General features: G+C 34.7%; 1 protein-coding gene across 1 annotated transcript in view; it reads right to left on the bottom strand.

The window, feature by feature from the left end:
• LOC149786029 (E3 ubiquitin-protein ligase rnf213-alpha-like) overlaps positions 1-21,981 on the bottom strand; it is a 598,535-nt gene that overhangs the window by 390,295 nt on the left and 186,259 nt on the right. The window contains exons 23-27 of the mRNA XM_089976317.1: positions 21,754-21,931; positions 20,050-20,186; positions 19,216-19,290; positions 16,101-16,204; positions 2,328-2,469 (exon numbers count right to left, since the gene is read on the bottom strand). Coding sequence (XP_089832443.1) covers positions 2,328-2,469; positions 16,101-16,204; positions 19,216-19,290; positions 20,050-20,186; positions 21,754-21,931 — 636 coding nt within the window. The remainder of the gene's footprint in view (positions 1-2,327; positions 2,470-16,100; positions 16,205-19,215; positions 19,291-20,049; positions 20,187-21,753; positions 21,932-21,981) is intronic.

Genomic DNA, 21,981 nt, shown 5'->3' with positions numbered 1-21,981 from the left:
TAAAAAAGGGAACATTTTCGACACATGGAAATTGGAGTCCAGTCCTATAGAATTTCAGTAAAGGCTTGTGAATTTATTTAAATCACCAGCCCAGGGCCTGTGTCTAAAAAAAATTTCTTTAAGTGCTGATGGCAATCCTTCAAGTAGTTTAGGACGAGTATCGATAACAAACTTATGACAATGGACTGATGGATGACATATGATGGACAACAGACCATCCCGTAACCTTTTCTGATCTATGACAAGTAAGGTTAAAAACTGAATTGACTTCATGCTTCTCTCAAATTTGTGTCAATTCTGTAAAGTTGTTTTTGAGAAGTCATATAAATGTTTTTCTATCTTTAGTAATGACAGGCATTAGTATGGTGGACAACATTATTTAAATAAAACTGACAAGCTTTAATGACAGGATGCTGTCTTTCAAATTTTGTCAAATTCTATTCAGCAGTATTTAAGAAAATGAATATATTATGGCAGATCAGCATTATTGGTTTACAACTGAAAATCCTTCATAGCAATATGCTCTATGCAAAGCTTGTCTGAAATGACCCTGTTGGCTTAAAAAAGCACTTGTGTATAGATAACAGAAGATACACAATGGACAATACATACTGGACAAAAAGAACCATACCACAAACTCACTCAGTTTTATAGCCAGGTGAGATAATGATGGATTCAAAATGCTGACTGCTTTGCTTACATTTAAGACCAAGATGTCTCACTATCATGGTTAATGATATGATATTTATCAAACAAATTAAATAACAACAGGAAAACGTAAACAGACAATTAATGGCTTCAGAGACATATAGGCCTACCTAGAGGACATTAAATGCACAGAATTGTTTAAGACAAACTTGTAGGAAGTTCAAAAGAATGGGATGCAATTTTACTGCTTGTGAATGTTTACAGAATTGGTAAATACATAAATCATCATGCAACTGGCTGTCAATGATGCAGGAAATACTCATTCCAATTAAATTATATATTGCCACATCTTTGCTTAAGATGAATATTTAGTCTGATTTTTTTGTTGGTTCTTTTCTTAAGAGTATGAATTATTTTCACAGTGAATGATGAATTCTATGAAAAAGCTAAATTTGACAACATAGATTGTAACACATGACACAATATTACACATCATGTTGATTTAGTGATCTTGCTGATAAAAAAATTGCTTCAAACTTTGTGGTGTTGTGGTGTGGTGTTGTAGGGTTTAACGCCATTTTTCAGCACACGATAGGCTATACATGGCGGCCAGTATTAATGGTGGAGGAAGAACCCGGGAAAACCTTGGAAAGAACCACCGACCCACGAGAAGCTACTGGCAATCTTTCTCACATACCCACATTAGCCGAATCCGAGACTCGAACCCACGCAGACAGAGGTGAGATGGCAGTGATCCGTAACGGAGAGCGCTGTAGACCACTCGGCCACTCGGGGCCCCTTCAAACTTTGTATGTAGCTTTGAAAAACATGTTAATCAAATTCATCTTTGATGAGAAACATTTTATTTTAAAGAAACACCATTTCAAGTCTGTATGCCATTCATGTTTCTTGGTTAATAAAGATCATAGACAAGTACTATATGTAATGTCCAGACAGTAGAGTTGGCTGCATTATCACACAAAGACATATGTAACAGTACTAAACAATATCCTGACAATTTTAAGGATGTTTAACTTAAATTGTCAGATAAAATATTCAACAAAGACATGACTTAAAAACTGAATCCTCTCCTAATACGAGGTAAAAGATGTACAGCTGCAATGCCTGTTAATCAAAGAATTGCATGAATGTTGTCAATAGCACACCTACTCCCCGTAATCAACTGCAAACATAATATACAGTGCAAACTGGGAGAAAGGTTGAGTTTCTAATTGTTTGGATCAAACAGTATCATTTTGGTTATTGTATAGCATGTACATTCAGGAACTTTCTTAAGTGTTTTAGTTTTAGAGCAGATTGCTCACAAATACTGCACCTCATTTGTTGCTCCTTTAGCAATAAAGAATGACACTGAAAATAGTTTCTAAATAGACAGCATACTGTCCACACAAAGATCATAAACAGTCTGACATTTATTATTGCCATAAATATATCCTACCAGTACCTTCCCAGCTTAGGGGATCAGAAGAAACAATATTGAAATTTATGCAAAACTGAGAAGTGAAATGATAGATGCAAACACAAATAAATAATGAGTTATTATGTCCTCAGCAAGATACAGTAAATATTGACAATATGCATAAACAAATACATGTAAAACCAGATTCACAGACATCTTTCAAAGGGTAGAAAGCATTTAACTTCCTCCCTCTTCTTACCTCTTTTTTGGTTTTCCTGCATGTACTGCTCCAATCTTCTTTCGCCTACATCACTGACTTCAAAGTCCAGGAGGTCACTGTTCACAAGACAGTGGATCTTGCTGCTTGTGTCTGTCAAAGTCCGTATGAAGAATACATCTAGCTAAAATAGAGCAAAAGACCAGGTGCATTTACTTCCCTTGTTTATAATTTTGAATTGGCAATGATATGCTGAAATATGGATCTGTAAGCTAGTCACTTTTCAATCTGATTTGCCTTATCAACTTAAACTTAAAGCCCTGCTTCTGCAGGTTATTTAGAAGCTAGAAGGCATGTTTTTCAGATGCTAATAACATCAATCATGGGACACATTTTAAGAAGTTGCTCGATAATCATATACCAGCATCTATGGTTCAAACACTAGCTAACTGATACAACAAAAAGCTGTACTATGTGCATTGGGGAAGTGTAGTATCTGAATCCTTCCTGGTGACAAATGGAGTGAGTCAGGGACATGTAATTTTACCTTTGTTCTATAATATATACATAGACAATAAAAATACAAGTTGGGTCTATGTTACATATGCCAAGGATGATAAATTAGCATATGAGGAGATATTACAGATTTATGTGTAAATGAACATGTTTTTTTTTAATTTAAAAAATGTACAAATTGTTCTTTGAATATCAAAATTAAATTGAGGACAAATTTGAATGTAAAAAAAGAAAACTGATTATTGCTTATAACAGTCTTCATTTACTGTAAAGCATTCCATGATGGAATAGGGTCTCTACCATATTTGTAAATTTGTATGTATTTGGTCTGGAAAAATTAGCTTAAAGTGACTTTTATTGGTGTTAAGACTGTAGTAGTAGCTGAGCATGATCCAATTATCAAGTTTCGTGAGTAGAACATAAACAGCACTTAATAAATAAACTTTTCACACAAATGTTTGAACAAAGTCACTCAAGAATAAATAAAAGTCAGAAACATCTTTCTACAAAAAGGATAACTTACCAAGATGTATATGCTCACCAATTTTCACGATTCTAAGCAGGACAGAATGCATATTACATACCACTAACTAGTATGCTCATGAAGCAAATGCAAAAACATGACCAAAGGCAGAAAATATGGGCAATAATGAGCTACATCCAAATTCAACATGCATTCCCAAGTGGCATTAATTCATGATTAATAGCATCCATACTGCATGCCAAAACCCTATGCAGTAGTCATGGGCTCTATGCCGAAGAATTAACATTACACAGTAAAATGTGAAATATAGGCCATAGCATCCTACTTGGCATGGGCAAAGTACAAAGAGAGATCTTGATAGATGATTAAAGCATGAATGGTAACAATATCAAACTGAGCCAAACTCTGTGAAGTGTTAAATATAGTTCATATTGACCTAATTTTAAGATAATAGACCAGAAATTGTCAGGATACAAGTTTTATTATTACAGGTATAACAGTATTTAACAGCAGATAAACAAGAGTCCCTTAAAGGGAATGAAACTCTACTTTCCTAAACAAATTTAAAGACAAAACTGTATTTTTTAAAGCTGCATTGTTTTGAAACCATCTCTATTTTTGAATGATGACATTTTCAATTCAGCCATTGTGACATCTGTACTGGATATAAAATCTGTACCATTTTCATTTAAGACAAACTATGATTTAAAGACTTTTGGTGAAATCCCCCACGTTCATATTGTTGTGTATATTTAATTTATATGGCATGCTTGACTAATTTGCATGTGTTATGTATATTTAATTTAATTATTTTGTTTGTTTTTTTGTTTTTTTTAAATTTAATTACATGCTAATGTAATGTAACATTGTATGCTGGACTTGACCTTGTCCAAAACTGAGTTCATTTCTGCTTGACCTGATTGACTTTATATAAAAAATTATATCTTATTTTATGTAAACAACTAATACATAGCTAAATTATTCTCCATGTATATGGGCTTAAAAACAGGATCTTTATTAATACAAGAAGGAAATATGTTTATTTGGGTCAGGGTTTGGACTTTACTAACTTAATTTTACAAGTTATGATTTTGATTTTGTAAAATCAGGATCATTATAGAGGGTTATTTCCCATTATTTAATGTGTTTTTTTCTTAGAAAATGCTAATTGTGACCCGAGGTCAAGTAGAGAACTATACATAATCTCATAATTGTGAGGACTTGGTCATTCATGCCTTAACATCAAGCACTTTAAAGTTGTATTATGTTGTGACCAGTTGGGCTGAATTTTATTTTCTTCAAATTATTGAATTCAAGTGATTATTTTCCCTAGAAATACAAAAGTGCTTTGATAAAGTTCTTTGGTAAAGACATTCACTGGAATTTATACTGAATTCACACCTGGAATTATATTTCTGTGATTCAACAAACAGACTGTTGACATATCAACACCTTAATAGCTACCACAGACATGTCATTGACTTCGGTTTGGGGTATTTTTTCAGAACTTTTACTGAATTTTATTCAGGACTTTAAATTACTAGGATTTGTGTCTCATTTAATTCTTGGATTATTTTGGGATTTAATTCACAATACCATAAGTTCTTTTTTCTCATTTTCACTTTGTATTCTAGGGAAATAAATTATTTGTTAAATTTTACAAATCTTATTGTCTTTCACTCTTTTCTCTTACTAATTTTAAGAGCATAGACTCAACAGCACAATTGAGGGTAGAGTTCCGGCCTAGCAAATTTTTGTCAATTTAATTAAAAGATGTTTACTTGAATCTAACTTGTAGGCCTGGCCCTGCTTATGAATTTGTGAAATTATTCCATTGGAAATGACTCACATCCTGGGCATTCTGATGTGTCTTAGATCAAGTGAAATTAGAATCTATAAGGTAAACAATCATTCATTTATTTAAATGATACATTGGAATTACAAAGTATGCTTCAACATTTTGGATTAAAACACTACTTTGGGTTTATTGTGAATTCATCTAAAGACATGCTGGATTACATCATTCTGATACATCAAAAATACTGGTACATCATCCCATTCAAGATTATTGGAATTCATTGGGAACATTGGGAACATTCCATACCTTTGGACTTGTGATCTAACATTTAGAATGATTTAGGATTTAAATCACAATACTGAATAATTACTCAGAAATAATTGTCATTTTACTAAGCTTGTTCATTTTCCTTCTTCCTTTTACTTAGCTTAAGACACCAGAGTCATAACAATATAACCATCTATGCAGGAGAATTAATGAAAAGATTTTCAACCTGAGCAGACTAGCTCCATTTTCATTCAGGATACTAGCCTTGTGGTGAAAACCCCATGTAACTTTCCATTTAGGAGAAGCAATATTACAATTTTCGTGATAGCCGCCATACATTATTTTTCAGACCATTGCCGTTTTAATATATTACCAATTAGATATCATGAGTCTTATAGTAAAAACATAATATGGCTTCCAATCTAGGAAGTAGGAGTAGGATTTTCAACATGGCCAGCGATGAAATCATACTGGATAACATTTGTATTCAAGAGCACATATACATCATAAGAAGCCTTAAAGTGAACTGACATGATGATACAATTTTCCATTCAAGATGAGTAGCAATAGCACAATTTTCAAGACGACTGCTACAGTGGTTTTACTGGATCTCTCATTGGCACCGTTTTCAATTAGGACCATCCGGACATTATGAGAAGTCTTTCAGTGAAACCCTCATGCTGATTGACCAACCATTCAGGTAGAGAAGCAACCAAGACTTTTAACATGGCCACTTTGGAGGTTATATTGGAAAACTGGTCAGGACCATCATCATTAAAACCAATTAGACCTTGTGATGAATGTGTCTGTAATGTTCATGGCAATCCTCCAAGTAGTTTAGGAGGAGCAAGGATGACAAACTTGTGCTTACAGATAGAAGACATCAGGTCATCCCAAAGGCTTTCTTGGTGTATGACCAGTAAAGTAATTGAAAAAAAAACTAATTTGATCATGAGCTAAATGCAAAAACTTAGCATAAGTAAAATGACATCTAGGTCACAGTAAAAATCTTGAGTTGGTTGGGTGTTGTACTAAAGGAAATGCATACAATCATCCAGTTTAAAAGATTCTGGTTTGAAAAGTACTTAACACTGAACTCATGTGAATGTAGCATGAAAACTGCATCATTGTGGCCTACTTTTGCAATAATTGTTTTTAGTATGGAGTTCTCATTAAGAGGTATCCCCTCATTAAGCATAATGAATCTTGGTATAACACTACATATACAACAAGCGGGTGTCCATTTCTTTTTTAAGTAAACAATTTCCATGTATTTTCCCAGATTTTTCATGGATGAAGTTTATTTTTTCAAGGATCTTTTATTACCCTTACTAAACAGAATCAAAAAACATTCTTGGCTAAGAAAATCTGTTTCTATTTTAAGACTATTCCATAACATCTGAATTTCACATATGACCATGTACTAAATTACATATGTATCACTAGATGTAAGATACTATAACTACTGAAATACTAATTTGTCCTGGTAATATGTTACTTTACTTTACTTACCCAATCATAATATCTTAAGAGAACTACTACCTCACAAATCCAACATTCCCAGATAATAATGATAGCTAAAGGGAGCTAAACGTTGTTTGCTGATGTGTTGGTTGGGTAGAGTGATCTCCCCTTTGGTATAAGGCTAGGCTGCAAAACCCATGTAGCTTTCAGTTACTTCTGGAGCATAGGGCATGCTCTTTATGGATGTAACTGTGGCGAGGCAAGGTGGGTGTATGTGCATTATGATTTGTTTAGTATTCTTGAGGAGAATAGGTATGAGGTGGAGGGAGGTGTATATTCCGCTTACCCCAGAGATACCATCTCGAGTCCCCTAAGGTATGCGAGACAGCCTCTAGGTAGCCTGTCTGGAGAGGGCTCCATCTGTCGAGGAAAAGCTTCTAATAGAGAACAATTTTTCCATAAATCCAGCAGAAGTCATGAAGGTGAGTCTTAAGATGCTGTCATTCGACCTATTGAGCTGAGGATATAGGTCCTACCAGATCAAACTGGGCCCTTTGGGATGACAGATCTCGAAGATAAAAAGAAAATGTGGATTCAGATCTCCATTCCATGTCCGGAACTATGTCGGCTTAAGAGACAAGTTTCAGTCAAATGCTATGCTAGTGGCAACTGCTCTAATCTTCTGAACGGAAATGCATAATATGTTCATTTAGCTGAATTTATTTCTCAATATTAAGAGCAAGTAACCCACTTCATCCAGGATGAGAGTCTTTGTTGATATATCCTCCTGTTCCTTCTTGAGAGGTAAAAATAAGTGTGACTGCCCTCAATGCAGTGGCTCTATTATATTAAGATACTACTTCAAAGCCCAAACTGAGTCTTGCAGGTGGCCTTAAGCTGATGTGTCCAGACTAGAAAGAATCAGATCCATGGAAGGAAGCCTGTTCTTGGCAATGAAAGAGGATGTCATCATGAGTAAAACTGACCTGTCTTGTTGGAACTGCATGTAATGTGGATCTGATGATAAGTAACGTACTTCACAAATTCTGCTTGCAGTCACTAATGCCATGAGGAAGCAGGTCTTGTATGAAAAGTGAGCAAGAAATGCCTTTAAAAATTATTTGAATGGTATCTTGTTCAGCCAGGCTAGTTCCCAAGATAGGTTCCACTTTGGTCACAGGGCTAGCATATTTGGCCATGTATACTCCAAGCTGGAGATGAGGTCAGATAAGTTCATCTTTTTTCTTCTATGACGAAGAAAGATAGCAGTAATCATAGGTAAAAAAAAATTGTACTCAGTGCTATTTCTCTTCAAAGAGCCAGAGGAGAAAATTAGCTATTTGCAGAATAGATGCCTGGAAAGATGTGCACCACTGTCTGAAAATGTTTCATTTGCCTTTGTATGCTTTCAGAGTGGAGGGCCTTCTTACTTGAGCAATTCTCTCCACAACGAGTTGTAAAAACTGCTTATTCCTGAGGGCCTCGGTAGGGACAGAACAACAGTTGTCACTGCAGTTGTTTGAGTACATGGGGAAAATCCAAAATGTTTCAAGAAATTTCCACTGCATGATTGATGAGATCATTTATCCATGACTTCTACCATTTGAGTGATGCAATGAGGATGAGGTGACACTGATTCTCTTGCTTTCTGTATCACTTTTGGAATCAGAGGTGTTGGAGGGTAGACATATGCATCCAGACCAGTCCAATCTATCAAAAGAGCATTGACTGCCCAGGCTTTTGGGCCCAGGGACTGGAGACAAAGTTTGGGAGATTGGTATTCCACCATGTGACAGACAGGTCCACCAATGCTTGGTTTCTTTGGGTACATATCTGAGCGAAAACAAAGGGATCAATCTGTTTTAGTTGACTGTTCCAGGACAAAGAATTAGGCTAATACGTTAAGGTGTCCCGGGATATGTCAAATTTGTATGTGGATTTGTTGTTGACAATACCACTTTATAAAGTCCCACACCAGGATACAAGGTCTAGGGATCTGGTTCTTCCTTGCCATTTGAGATAAGTCGTCACTGTAGAGTTTTCAGACAGAATGAGGACTCCAGTAGCATTAAATATTCCTGTCACCAGAAAAAAGGCTTTCACAATCATTTTCATCTCCAGAATATATATTTATATGACAAAGTTGTTCCTGAGAAGACAATACACCACTGGCTTCCCAAAAGAATGGTAGTATATGGGCTCCCCATCCTTCCTGATTTGCATTCATACATACTGTAATCCCTGGTGGTTGTACTTGTGGAGCTGTACCTGGCGTGAACCAAGTAAGGTTGCCCCAATCAATTCCATAGATGATGCCTCAGTTGTATGCAGATGGTGAGGAGTTGGTCCAATGGACAAACATTTGGCCTCCAAGAATCTTTAGCAACGGGTACATATAAGTCAACCTAAGACAATGAGGTCCAATGTGTTGTTGAGCAAGCCTAGTAGGCAAAGGAATTCCCATGCAGATAGAGTTTTCCTCAAAAGTAAAGAAGCCACCATGGTTTGGATTTTCAATGCTTGTTCCAGAGGGAGAACTGTTTCTCTGTGTATTGAACCCCATACCTAGGTGAACAAAATTGTTGAGATGGTCAGATTTTTGCTTTGTGATGAAGAAACCCAGATTTTTAAGCAGTGTAACAAGGGTTATAATATCATGTTCTAAGGTACAACTCACATGATGTTTCTGAAGAATGTTTTCCAGGTAACATAATTATGTCATCATAGAAATGTTCAGGACATGCACCATTATTCAGTTTATCAGATGAGTGAAAATCCAGGAGATGATGTTGAGTCTAAACAGGATCACTCTTGATACAATGTCACTGTAGGAAAATCAGAGAAACTGATTGGAAGCCTTGTAAATGAAGATATGTCTTTTAAGTCCACATTGATTGTGAGGTCTCCCTCTTGGATGGCATTCGAAATGCACTGTGGTGTTTCCACTGAAAACCCTGGGGCATGAATGAATTGATTGAGAGCACTTAGGTCGATGGCCAGATGCAGAGTACTGTTTGCCTTTGGGACCAAGAAAATCATGGAATAAAACCCTGGGGAATATGTTTTGAATGAGTTCTACTATGGTAACCCTTTTGTGAAGAAGGTCATTTATTTCTTTATAATGCAGCCACTGTGATCGCACTGAATGGGTCCACTGGGATGTTTGTAATTGTTGGGACACTGGACAGCGAAGGACGAGTGGTGTTGAAAGTGACCCAAAGTCCCTCAAGAAACACTTGTCGAGTCCATGAATCATAGTGAAAAATCTAGTCCCATTCAACAAAGAACTGGAGCCTTCCATCCTACCAGGATGTGTGGAAAGAGTTGAGTGGAAACATCATCATTTTTTGGGAGGAGGAGGCTGTCAGGTGGACAAATGATGCAGTGAATGATAGGACCCTCTCTGTTTTATCTGCTTCGGTTTGTGAGAACTGTGGCTTTTGCCAGGTACAGCTTTGATGGGAGTGTAAAAATAAAGGTTTGTGCCCTATGTGTGGCCTGTGTGTTCTTTTGTTAATTTCCTGTAATATCCATGTATCAATTCTATGGTTGCAAATAAAGGGTTAGAGGATAAAGGCTGTGCTCCAAGTTTGGCCTTATGGTTATCCTTAAGGAAAATGTAGGTAGAGAGCACAGAGTCTTGTTCCAAAAACTGTATCAATTTATAGCTGCAGTTACATTAATGGTCAAAGAGCTTCTCTGTTCAGTACTCAGGTCATTCTTGAGACCAATTCCCTGAATTATTCAAAGTGGGAGAGGATAAGCTATGCTCCACCTGTTGGAAGGCAGCCATAGAGACAAAGTCCAAAATAGAACCTACGGCTATCATACTGTGTACACCATACATATGGAGCATGGCTTTGTCATGCCAAAAGCAACGATATCACGGTACAAAATTGGGGTTTTGAAGGAAATAAAGGTGTATGGCAAAGGTAAAACCACTGACAAAAGTCTGATGAGAGTTACTTTTGCAAGAAGAAAAGTCAGTTGATGCTTGGATCTTGTAAATGATGATGAAGGCAATAAAGAATGTCTGCAACTCTCCCAGACTCCAGAAGCAATTTAAGTTGGTTTCTTCCTTTTTTGTCATAATATTCACAGATGCTGGAGCTCTGGTCCATGTAGTGGATGGAGCTGGAGGAGTGCAGAATTCCAGCGTAAAATAATGAAAACTTGATATGAAATAGTCTAGAACTGATGACATCACTTATAATAATAATAATAATAACAATGACTTTATTTAAAGAGGGTAACACAATTAGTTAAGAACTAATCTACCTTGAGGCCCTCATACAAAGAAATTTATTTATTTTAGCTGCATCTCTGAAGCCTCTGGATATATTGGGTTTGGAAGACGGGAAGAGAGCAGGCATTTCTAATTTCAACTGGAATCCTATTCCAGAGCAAAGTTCCAGAGTATTGGAAACTTTTTTTGAACAATTCCTTATTTGGTTTGGGAATATTAAACTGTTTGGTAAATATGGATTGCAGGTGGGAAATATTGCCAGGTAGCCTATACTGGAATAGTGATTGTAAATATTCAGAAGCGCTATTATTGGATATCCTGTACATTATTTTGGCTTTTCCCAAGTGGATTCAGTCTTTAATAGGTAATATTTTTAACTTATAGATACTCACCTGTACATGTTCATAATGGAATTACATGTACATATATATATCAAGAGTTTTTTTTACAAGTGCTAGAGACTTGCATGTACATAAAATAATTATAGCCTGAATTTAATGTAAAGTCACTTAGGCAACCCTTGCAAGTAGCTAAATTTGTGATGATGACAAAGTGCTAGAAAACTGTAAAGGCAGAACTTTGTTGGTATAGCAAGAGAAAAAATTGTAAATATAGCTGGAGTATATACTTTCCTCAGAAGTGAAAAACTCCCCCAACTTGTAATGGCATATCTTCCAAGAAAATTCTGCCTTTTGCAATGCCTCTCATGATGAGACCATGCTTCTTGGCAACAGCGACAGTAGTAACTGGGTGGTTCATGGGTTTTGCCACCAAGCCTTATGCCAAGGGGAGATCACTCTGCCTGAATGTCACCAAAGTCAGTTGACAACTTTTAGCACCCCTTGACTAAAATTATTTTCTGGGAAGGCAGGATTTGTGAGGTAGTAGTAGTTCTCCCAAGGTATTATGATTGGGTAATGTATTTAAAGAAGAAAAATATACATTATACATTTGCATGTAACTCCTTTTCACTTACAGAATAATAATTTAAAAGCTGTGTATGTTGAAGAAAGCTTTTGATAAAAGGGTCGTCTTAAATTTTGATAAGCCCTTAAAAGTTATGTATCTTTGTATAAAAATGATTTAATATTCTTTTGACTACTTATGTGCAACAGTTATACTATTATTTTTCCCAAATGGGTTGTTTTTATATTATCTTTGAAAAATGAAATATTCATCACTCCTATTGGTAGACACTATATATATATATATATATATATATATATATATATATATAATAATAATACATTTCAAGATGATCATTTTTTACACTACAACGTCTTTTTCAACAAAATATTTTCTTGTTTCAAAAGCAAAGAAATAGCTCTTCAAAGGCAATGTTCACTCACTGCATGATGCTCTTGATATATGGAACCATCACAGTTTGCAAGTGGTAGATTAACATGAACCTTTGAAATCACATACGAGTGAAAAAGGATTTACAATCTGACTGGTTAATTCCTGGCATTCTAGACACTTTGAAAAACTGTGATTATTTCAAATCAGTTGGTCAACAACAATCTGAGTGGTTAATTCCTGGCATTCTAGAAGATCTGAAAAATTGATTATTACAAATCTGTTGGTCAACAAGCACATTACAAAACTTGGAGAAATAAAGTAACCAAAATGATCAAAGGGGCAAAGAAAAATTACTATCAGTCAGCTTTATAAAAATTAATTGCAATAAGAATTTTCTATGCAAAATGTTTTTAACAAACTAGGTGCAGGGAAAAATATTTCCGATCCTCTAAAATCCAACAACTTAACCAGGAAAGCCAGATCATTGATGATGATGTTGAAATAACAAATTAATTCAATTTTTTGTAAGTATAACTTCCAAAATAAGAATCCCATTATAAACTCCAATTTTAATGACCTAAGAAATTTCAGTTCTGAGAAAATTTGTAGCCAAAACAGACTTTTTTTTAACACTATCAAATGAAAAAATTCAAACTATTGAGACAATTAAAACAACAGGCCTAAATAATATTGGAACACATCTCCTTAGGGCTAGTACAAATATAATATGACAGCATAGCTTCATATGTGCTCTCAGCATATCCACCTCTGTGCTTCATCATTAGAAATTGTCAGAACTATTTTACCCCCATTCATAAGCCAGGCAGCAAAGAAGATGTCAGCAACTACAGACCCATAACTTTCTTACCAACTTTGTCCAAAAAAAACGAAAAACATGTTCATGACAATCTTTTCATGCACCTATCAACCATTAACTTAATTCATCAAACAATCAGGGTTCTGAGAAAACCACTCCTGTGTGACAGCGTTGGTCTCCATGATGAACAGATGGACTACTGCTTAGATAAATAAAAATTGGTTGTTAATCATGATATTCTTTATTCATGGAGAAATGGTAGGCACTATTATGGTTGATTTTCGTAAAGCTTTTGATCTTGTAGACCATGAAATTTTGCTCGAAAACTAAAAATCTATCAATGCAGTGAAAACTCCCTAAACTGGTTTACTCCTTAACCGATAGAGTGCAAAAAGTATCTTTAAATGGTCAACTTTCTGAAAGTAAAAATATTAATTGTGGAGTAACACAGGGCTCTATCTTTGGACCTCTGTTATTCAATCTATTTATCAACGATTACCTCTTAAGATTGGAACTTCACTTTCTTCCACTGACCTCTATGCAGATGATCCTACACTGTCTGAGATGGGTAAAACCAAAATTGTATTTGAAAATAACTTACAAGATACTCTCAACAGACTTCCAGTATGGTGCAAGGAAAACAGTATGATCATACATACAGAAACAAACAAAAGCCCTACTAGTTACAACACAACAAAACTGAGCAAGGCTAGATAGCGACAAACTCCAAGTTCTATTTGACAATGTGAGCCTTAATATGACCTCTCAAGACAGAATTCTTGGTGTATTCATAGTAAACAATCTTACTTGCTCTATTCACATTAAACATGTTTCAAAAAATGTTAATTCTTATTTTTGGCTACTGAGGAAAATCAAAGCACACATTCCTCTTCAGTATGGGGTCATCGTTTATAAAAGTTATATTCAGCCATATCTGGACTACTTTAATGTAATTTGGGGTAATACCTCTAATTCAAACATAACAACACTTTTAAGACTCCAAAAGAGGGTTTGCCATTTAATTCTAGATCAATGTATAGACAATTTTCAGGATGCAATGAATAATATAAAGGTTTTAACAATACACGAAAGAATATTTCTTAAAAGGCCAAACTGATGTATAAAGTATCCAGAAAAGCCATTCTATCTATCTAAGCAATATCTTTCACCAAAGAGATGCTGATGGTACTCCAAATTTAAGGTCCATAAGAAGTAAAAATTACATTATACCAAGGACAAAGAAGGAATTGTTTAAAAAAAGTTTTTAATATACTGGTCCACTGGTATGAAACAACATTCCCAGTGAGATTAGGCAGGCTCCTAGCATTTCTTCTTTTCATAATCAATGTCTTAACCCTTTACCTCATAGAGCATAGTTACAAAGTGCAGCGCACTATAAACAGAACACCCGTTACTTATTTGACTCCATATGCATAGGCCTGCCTGTTAACTGTTAAGCAATGTAACTATGAAAATGATGCAAAATTACAGAAAAGCAGGTGGTATTTTGGTACTGTTCAGTTGTCTAAAGATTTCATCCATTTAACCCTTTACCTCATGCAAGCGCCTTTGGACACCTCTACTCCATTCGCATGGAAGTGCCTTTTGATGTCTGCTGTAAACATCAGCCATTTTAAGCAGGTTTTTGAAGCGCCACCTTCGGGGAAAACCCTCTATTAGATACTACATTCATTTCCTCAAATGACAATTATGTCAGATCACATGGTCATTGTTTATGCTCTGGTCGATATCTGCTATTTAATGTAACTGGGTCATAATCTCCACTCTCCAAAATGGCGGTTGCAGAGTTCATTCAGTACTTACGAAGTTTTCACAATTAGAATCAAAACTATGAAAGATTCAAGAACTTAGGTAAAGGCTCTGATATTTATGTAGGCAGCAATTAGTTTTTATTGATTATCAAATTCAGATGACTTAGTGATGTAGACGCAGACAAAAAACAAGTAAATTTCGAGTATGGGAAATGGCAGCAACAGTTGGTCATGTGGCCTCACTGACATGACGGTGAATGAGTTCTCTCTCGATTTTAAAGCGTATAAAAAATTCTTCCATGAAAAATAATTACACAGATACAACAATCGGACTTTACTTTTAAATTTTTCCATATATGAGAGATGTATACCAAAAATGTAAAATGGTTAAAACTGCTGTTAAACGTAACATACACTACATTGCTTAACAGTTCACAGGCAGGACTATGCGTATGTTGTCGACTAGGTAACAGGTGTTCTATTTATAGCATGCTCTATGAGGTAAAGGGTTAAAGAACAAAATGCTACTTATTACAGGCCCCAGTCTTCTTTTGCTTCTTTCCATATGCCCAATGGTACCAAACAACTAAGCCACATGCAGGGTAAATTAAAATTTTGAAATGAATGAATGAATGAATGAGTGAATGAATGCATATTGATCTGATGTTTCTTCTGAATATTTAAGAGTACAATTCTAGTAGGAATAAAATATGACAAAGTAGAAACTGCAGATTTTTCTTTTTTATGTGCAGTGAGAATTATGTAGAAACAGTGAAACAACAACAAAATGCCAATGTTAAATAGAAAAAAATCTGATTTATATTTTAGCTTTTAGCTACATGTTCAACCTTGCTCCATGATGATATTTTGGATATAAGTTTGATATTTACAATCTGGTGATACTCTTGTGGAGCAAGACTGTGATCATATCTAATCTGGAGTCTGAACTTTCAAAACTAGCCATTTATTCTGCTGTTTCCAAAACCAGCCCATATTCAAAGGTCATTTTTTCCTGAAATATAAATCAATAACATAAAAATAGGGAAGTTTTACTTGTATTTAAAAAAAAAACATTCAGATAGAGTCAATATCAATATTTATTTTGCACACAATAGGGACAAAAACATATCCCTTATTCAATATAATCTTTACCTGATCAAGTGTTGTCTGAGGTGTACACATTAGAACCTCATCTGCTTTAGGCAGAGGTTGTTGATCCATCATGTAGATGGACAGGACAGTAGATAAGACTTCAGCTGAAAGACAAACTGACCAGTAACAAAAGGTGCATAAGACCATTTACCTGTTTAAAGTCTAATTTAAATATACATCCAGTCCAGCTGGATCAAAATTACAATGCACCAATTGTTTATACAATTTAGTAACAAAATACTGATATAATAATAATAACAATAATAATAATAATAATGAGGACTTTGTATAGCGCCTAATCTTTAGAAGTTCTAAGTGCTTTACAACATTTAACAACACCTATAACATAAAAAAGCATATATAATGATATGATTACAAAAACAAACACCATAAAAATTAGAAAACATAAAAAACATGCTGAAAATATTTAAAGTAGGAAACATTATTAGGTCTTTAAGTTTGTTTTTGCAGTCAAAATAAGTGAGTTTTAAGAGCCCTCTTGAATGGGATCACTGTGTCTTTGTGTCTCAGTGGGCAATTCATTCCATGTTGCTGGGCCTGGTATGCAAAAGAACACTTTCCATATGACTTTGTTTTCATAGTGGGAATAATGAGCATATGATTGTCATAAGAGGAGTGTCAGTATCTTGCTGGTGTGTACACATGGGTGAGGTCGGATAGGTATGTTTGACTGGAGTCCGACAGCGAAATGTAGCACAGAGAACAAATTTTGTGTTTGATTCTAAATCGAATGGATAGCCAGTGTAGGGTACAGAGCAGCGGGGAGGTGTGCTCTGATCTTGGTACTCTAAGTATGATCCGAGCTGCTTTGTTTTGAACTTTTTGAAGTTTCTGGAGTAGAAATTGAGATGAACCAGACAGAATTGAGTTACAATAGTCCAGTCTTGAAAGTACTAATGAACACACAAGTGTTTTAGTGGCATCAACTGAAAGATATTTGCGAATGGAGCTGATGCATCTCAGCTCAAGATATGCAGCCTTGCATATGTTCATGACATGTTGGTGCAATGTTAGAGTACTGTCCAGAGTAACACCTAGGTTTCGTACTGATTGTGTGAATATACAGATCAGGATCATGAGTATAAAAATTCTCTCATTAAATGTGATCTAAATTGGACATTCAAGTAGAAGATATAAAGCACATGTCATAGTTTGATCAAAACTGGACTTTGTTCGAGAACTCAAGTCCACATTTACTTTTCAGAAAAAATGCTATGAATATAGCATTACTGCTGTGGAAACAATATAGGTTACAGTTTGGAAAGCATATTCAAAGGAATATTCATTCCAAATTTCAGCCATAATAATTTTCCAGATATATCTAGAATTCTAGAATCTGAGAATCTGGCTTTTACTACTCCTAGAATATAGGATGTCCACCATGATATTCATTTCTGTTGGGCCAAATATCTTTCTTCCCAAATAAATGACATTGACTGGTCAGATGATGCAGGCAAGTCTCTTGTTAGAAAATTTAATTCTTACAAATTAGATCTCTTGATTTAATTTGTGGTGTACTTCATCAAAATGGTACTGCACTTCCATGCATCTGGAAGTTGGTGCTTACTAATGGTGGCTGCAAATTCCCTATGATGGGAAGTGTAAAGAATACCTCCATCTCAGAAGATGACACCATCCTAATCTGTGTCAGAGATTCCTTTATTAAAAGCAGCAACTTCCTAATCCACTATACCTATTTTACCTTCTGGAAATTAATTTTTCCTTCCAGTGATGAAAGTATAAAGTGGGAGCGTCCTTCCTGGCTCTATAATCCTGGTGACTTTAAGCCAAATACCAAACCTCATAAGGGCACAACAACAAATGTGACAACTGTCCAATCATACACACAATGTGCCTGCTATACAGGTAGGGTGAGTATTCTATGCTGCCTTCTATGGTCATATTTACTGCTATGTATATTTGATTGAATTTATAATTGATTTAATTTAATGGTTTGTTGGTTTGTTTAATTTTTTTTTATTCCATTACATGTTATTGTAATGCAATTTTATTTACTAGATTTGACATTTTCCAGAAATTCATTTTCCAGAAATTCAGTTCAGTTTGACCTGACTGTTTATCGTAAACACTAATAATAGAAACTTTGTATCTAATGCTGACCTAGTTCTTGACCTTGATTCAGGAATCAGTGAGAGTTGAAGTAAACAACTTTATCATTTTTTTATTATTCTTTCTCATAGTAAAATTCATAAAGTGAAATCAAGGCCATACTTGGAGCACATGACAAATAACATGTAGCAAGTGTTTCAAACTCTGATTTTTCTGAAGGACTGACCTGCATCCGGGCATCTGTTTTACACCATAGCTAGATTTATTATCGATGTTTTGAGAAAGAATAGTCATTCTGTGCATTAACACTGGAGAAGCCCAAGTGTTTTATGTTGTAACCAGTTTTTTGGGGCAATTATTTTTGTTTTCTTCAAATTATTTAGATTCTAAGAGATTATTTTTCCCTGGAAATATTTGTGCTCTAAATTAATTCTTGGACAAAGACAGTTATCAAAATTTACACACCATTCAATTATTGGAATATTATTTCTGTGATTCAACAAAAAACTGCTGACACATCAGAACGATGCTGACCACAGCATACATCATTGCCTTCCATTTTGGATTTCATCAGTATTTAAACTCAGTTTCATTAGAATTTTTTATCACCTGGACTTCTATTTTTTAACTCTTAGATTATTTTTGGATTTGATTCGTAGAACCACAAGTTCTTTTTCTCACTTTTACCTTCTTTTTCTAGGGAAATAAATTGTTTGTTGAATTTTACAAGCCTGTTGTATTCACTCTTTTCTTGTTGTGTTTTGTAAGAGCCTAAATATAACATTACCAACATCTTGAGGCATTAGTGAAGACTGAATTAAATATACAATAAAAAGACAATAAACCAGAGTAAAGGATGGTACCCACAATTTAAATTTTGTCAAATGTACAATGTACTACTACCCCAAATATGAAAGATGTTGAAAGGATATGTACATCAAAATGACTATTTTATTTTGAACCCTCTTTACAGTGTTTCAGCCATACTAGGTATCATAGCCAAGAGCTACTAGATCTACCATACCTTTTGAACAAACAATTAAGTTTGGTTCCCTTTGAACAAAACTTGGTGGAAATTGTCGCTCAATATGTATTTCTTCTGAAAAATATGAAAATGAACATGTTTATATTATGTTACCTGATTTAGCCAATTATGGCTTTAAAACTTTGCTAATACTGTTTGTCTGTAACCATCCCTTTATGTATGTATGAACAGACAAATTAAGAACTGATTGCTAGAATTGGAAGTAAAAATACAAAGGATACTCGGAAGAATAATTGATTTCTGGTACTTGTTTAAAATAAACTTCTCAAGCACTGCTATTTTGAATATTACTTACATTACTTACTCAAGCTCAAAAGTTTTTTCTGAAGATAATGACAACAATATTAATAAACAAACTCATTGAAGACTTGATTATATAACCATATCTAATAGGTTTGTTTTTAATCAATAAGAAATATAAGCAACCAATCATACCAAGATCTGGATAATACCATTTTTAATCAAATCTAATGAGAAATATAAGCTCAGCCAATCAGACTCAAGATCAGTTCATTCATATGTGCAAATGTCATTAATTACAGAATCTGTCAAAGGCCATGATGTCATTAACATATTTACGACGTTTGTGCAAAGTATGATTGAAAATGAAACTGTGACAACATTTCATTCTTAAATTTACCAAAGACAAAATACACATTATGTTCTTATTCATTCTATCTTGTATTTAACAGTGCTGCAGTACAAGTATGGAAGTTACTTATTTCTTCTGTGCCAAGTTATTTGGTACTGGGTATTTTAGCATTAATTGGTTCAATTGTCCTAGCAATTGCAGCTATCATGGTTTTATATTACCTTTTTCAGCCAGTTTTCTCAAGATGAGCCCAAGATGTTCAATACTCAGGTAGTCAGATACACTGGAGGATAATGAACTTAGAAATGCTTCCCATAGTTCCTCCAGATCTTTGATTAATGGCTCCACATCCATGTCACTGAAAAAGAAATTAGAATTGTAACTATATATGTGAACATATAGAATGACATTGTGAGTGGTATCCAGCACTGCATATAGAAAAATTTCATTCAAACAATCTGAAAATTGGAAAATATGAAATCTTTTTATATTGACTTAAATAACTTCATGGCCTCATGGAATAACTTCAAGGCCTCATGGAAGATCGGTCAGTTGACCGAATGAGCTAAATAAAGTCATTACTATTATGATTATGATTAATATTATTATTATTATTAACAAACTAGTAAGCCATGATACAAAGACAGCTGGGGATTGGAGACCTCTGGTGCTGAGAATCAATAATATTATCATCATGAATGGAGAGAATGATGGACAAACAAACTGAACAACAGCTGCAAAGACCTTCATTAAGTCAATGCCAATATCACTGATATTTGCTGAAGTGTAGGGATAACGAGCTTATTTCTCAAAATTCCACTTTGTTTAACAATTTTTACAATGAAATTTGACAAAGAAATGGGCAATTACATACCTAGGCTACAAAGTTTCAATACAAACCTAAAAGCAGCATGGAAGGAGCAATGACAATATGACTTTCCACATTACCCCTTTTCAGCAGTTATTAAGAAATTTCCCCCAAAATGGACCAGGAAAAATAAACACTTTGTGCATCTACACCAATCATAGCCTACAATGTTTCAATACAATCCTCCAACTGATGTGGGAGCAGAAGCAATGATAAACCAATTTCCCAATGTATGACCATTATATAAAAGAAATGTCACCAAACTGAGCTAATGCAGTAGTTGGAAAGTAAAACCTTACTGTAGCTCCAGCTAACAAAGTTTCAGCAAAATCTTCGAACTGAGAAAGAAGTCATGACAAACTGAATTCTCAAAATACTCCCTTTCTGACAATTTTCAATAATTTTTCCCAAATGAAAAAAGTTAAAACCTTACTGCAGATCAACACCGATCACATATCTGGCCAATGATGTTTCTATAGAATCCTCCAACATGTGTTATGAGAAGAGAATAATGATTCACAAAATATCCCTTTCTAAAAAAATGTTCATGACATTCTCCTATAAAATGACCAAATAGAAAGTAAGAACCTTAGAGCACAGCTACATTGACCTCATAGCAAGCTTACAAAATTTTCATACAATTTTCCAACCAATATAAAACCAATATCAATAACAATTTTTACAACAAATATTTCCCAAAAATGGGTGAAAGGTGAAAAATAAAACCTTACTGCACATCAGCCACCTATTAGGCTACAACATCTCAATCAAATTCTTCAAGCAGCATATGAGAAAAATGATGAACTAAAATTCCTCAAATACCCCATTTTGGACAATTATTCAAAGAAATCCACAAATATGTGCCCCCAAAAAGTTCCAATGTTACTGTAATTATATGCCAACCACTTAACTACCCTACATAGTTTCAGTCCTATACTCCAAGTGGAGTGGATGAAGAAGCAGTGACAAGGTTTGTAAAGGATCAATACACTGATGCACAGAAGCAATGACTTGATATCAACACTAATGAAAAGGGTAAAATTTCAAATTTCCTTACTCATGTGATATCTTCATTTTGCTGATGATTTCTGCTGTAAGTGATGATACAGACTTGTCAGACTTTTTCCACCCGTCATACAGTGATCCTTCAATGGCTGAATCCCCAATCTCAGTATCGGCATTTTCATCTTCAAGCATGGATTCATCCTCTGTGTATTCAGAGCACCAAATAACACCTGAAAATAATCATTTAAAAAACATACTTGCATGTTTACCATCTCTGTCT

Source organism: Sinohyriopsis cumingii, chromosome 12 (assembly GCF_028554795.1).
Source record: "Sinohyriopsis cumingii isolate HCF-2022 chromosome 12, ASM2855479v2, whole genome shotgun sequence".
Taxonomy (NCBI): domain Eukaryota; kingdom Metazoa; phylum Mollusca; class Bivalvia; order Unionida; family Unionidae; genus Sinohyriopsis; species Sinohyriopsis cumingii.
The sequence above is the reverse complement of the archived record's forward strand: the minus strand, read 5'-3'. Positions and strand labels throughout refer to the sequence as shown.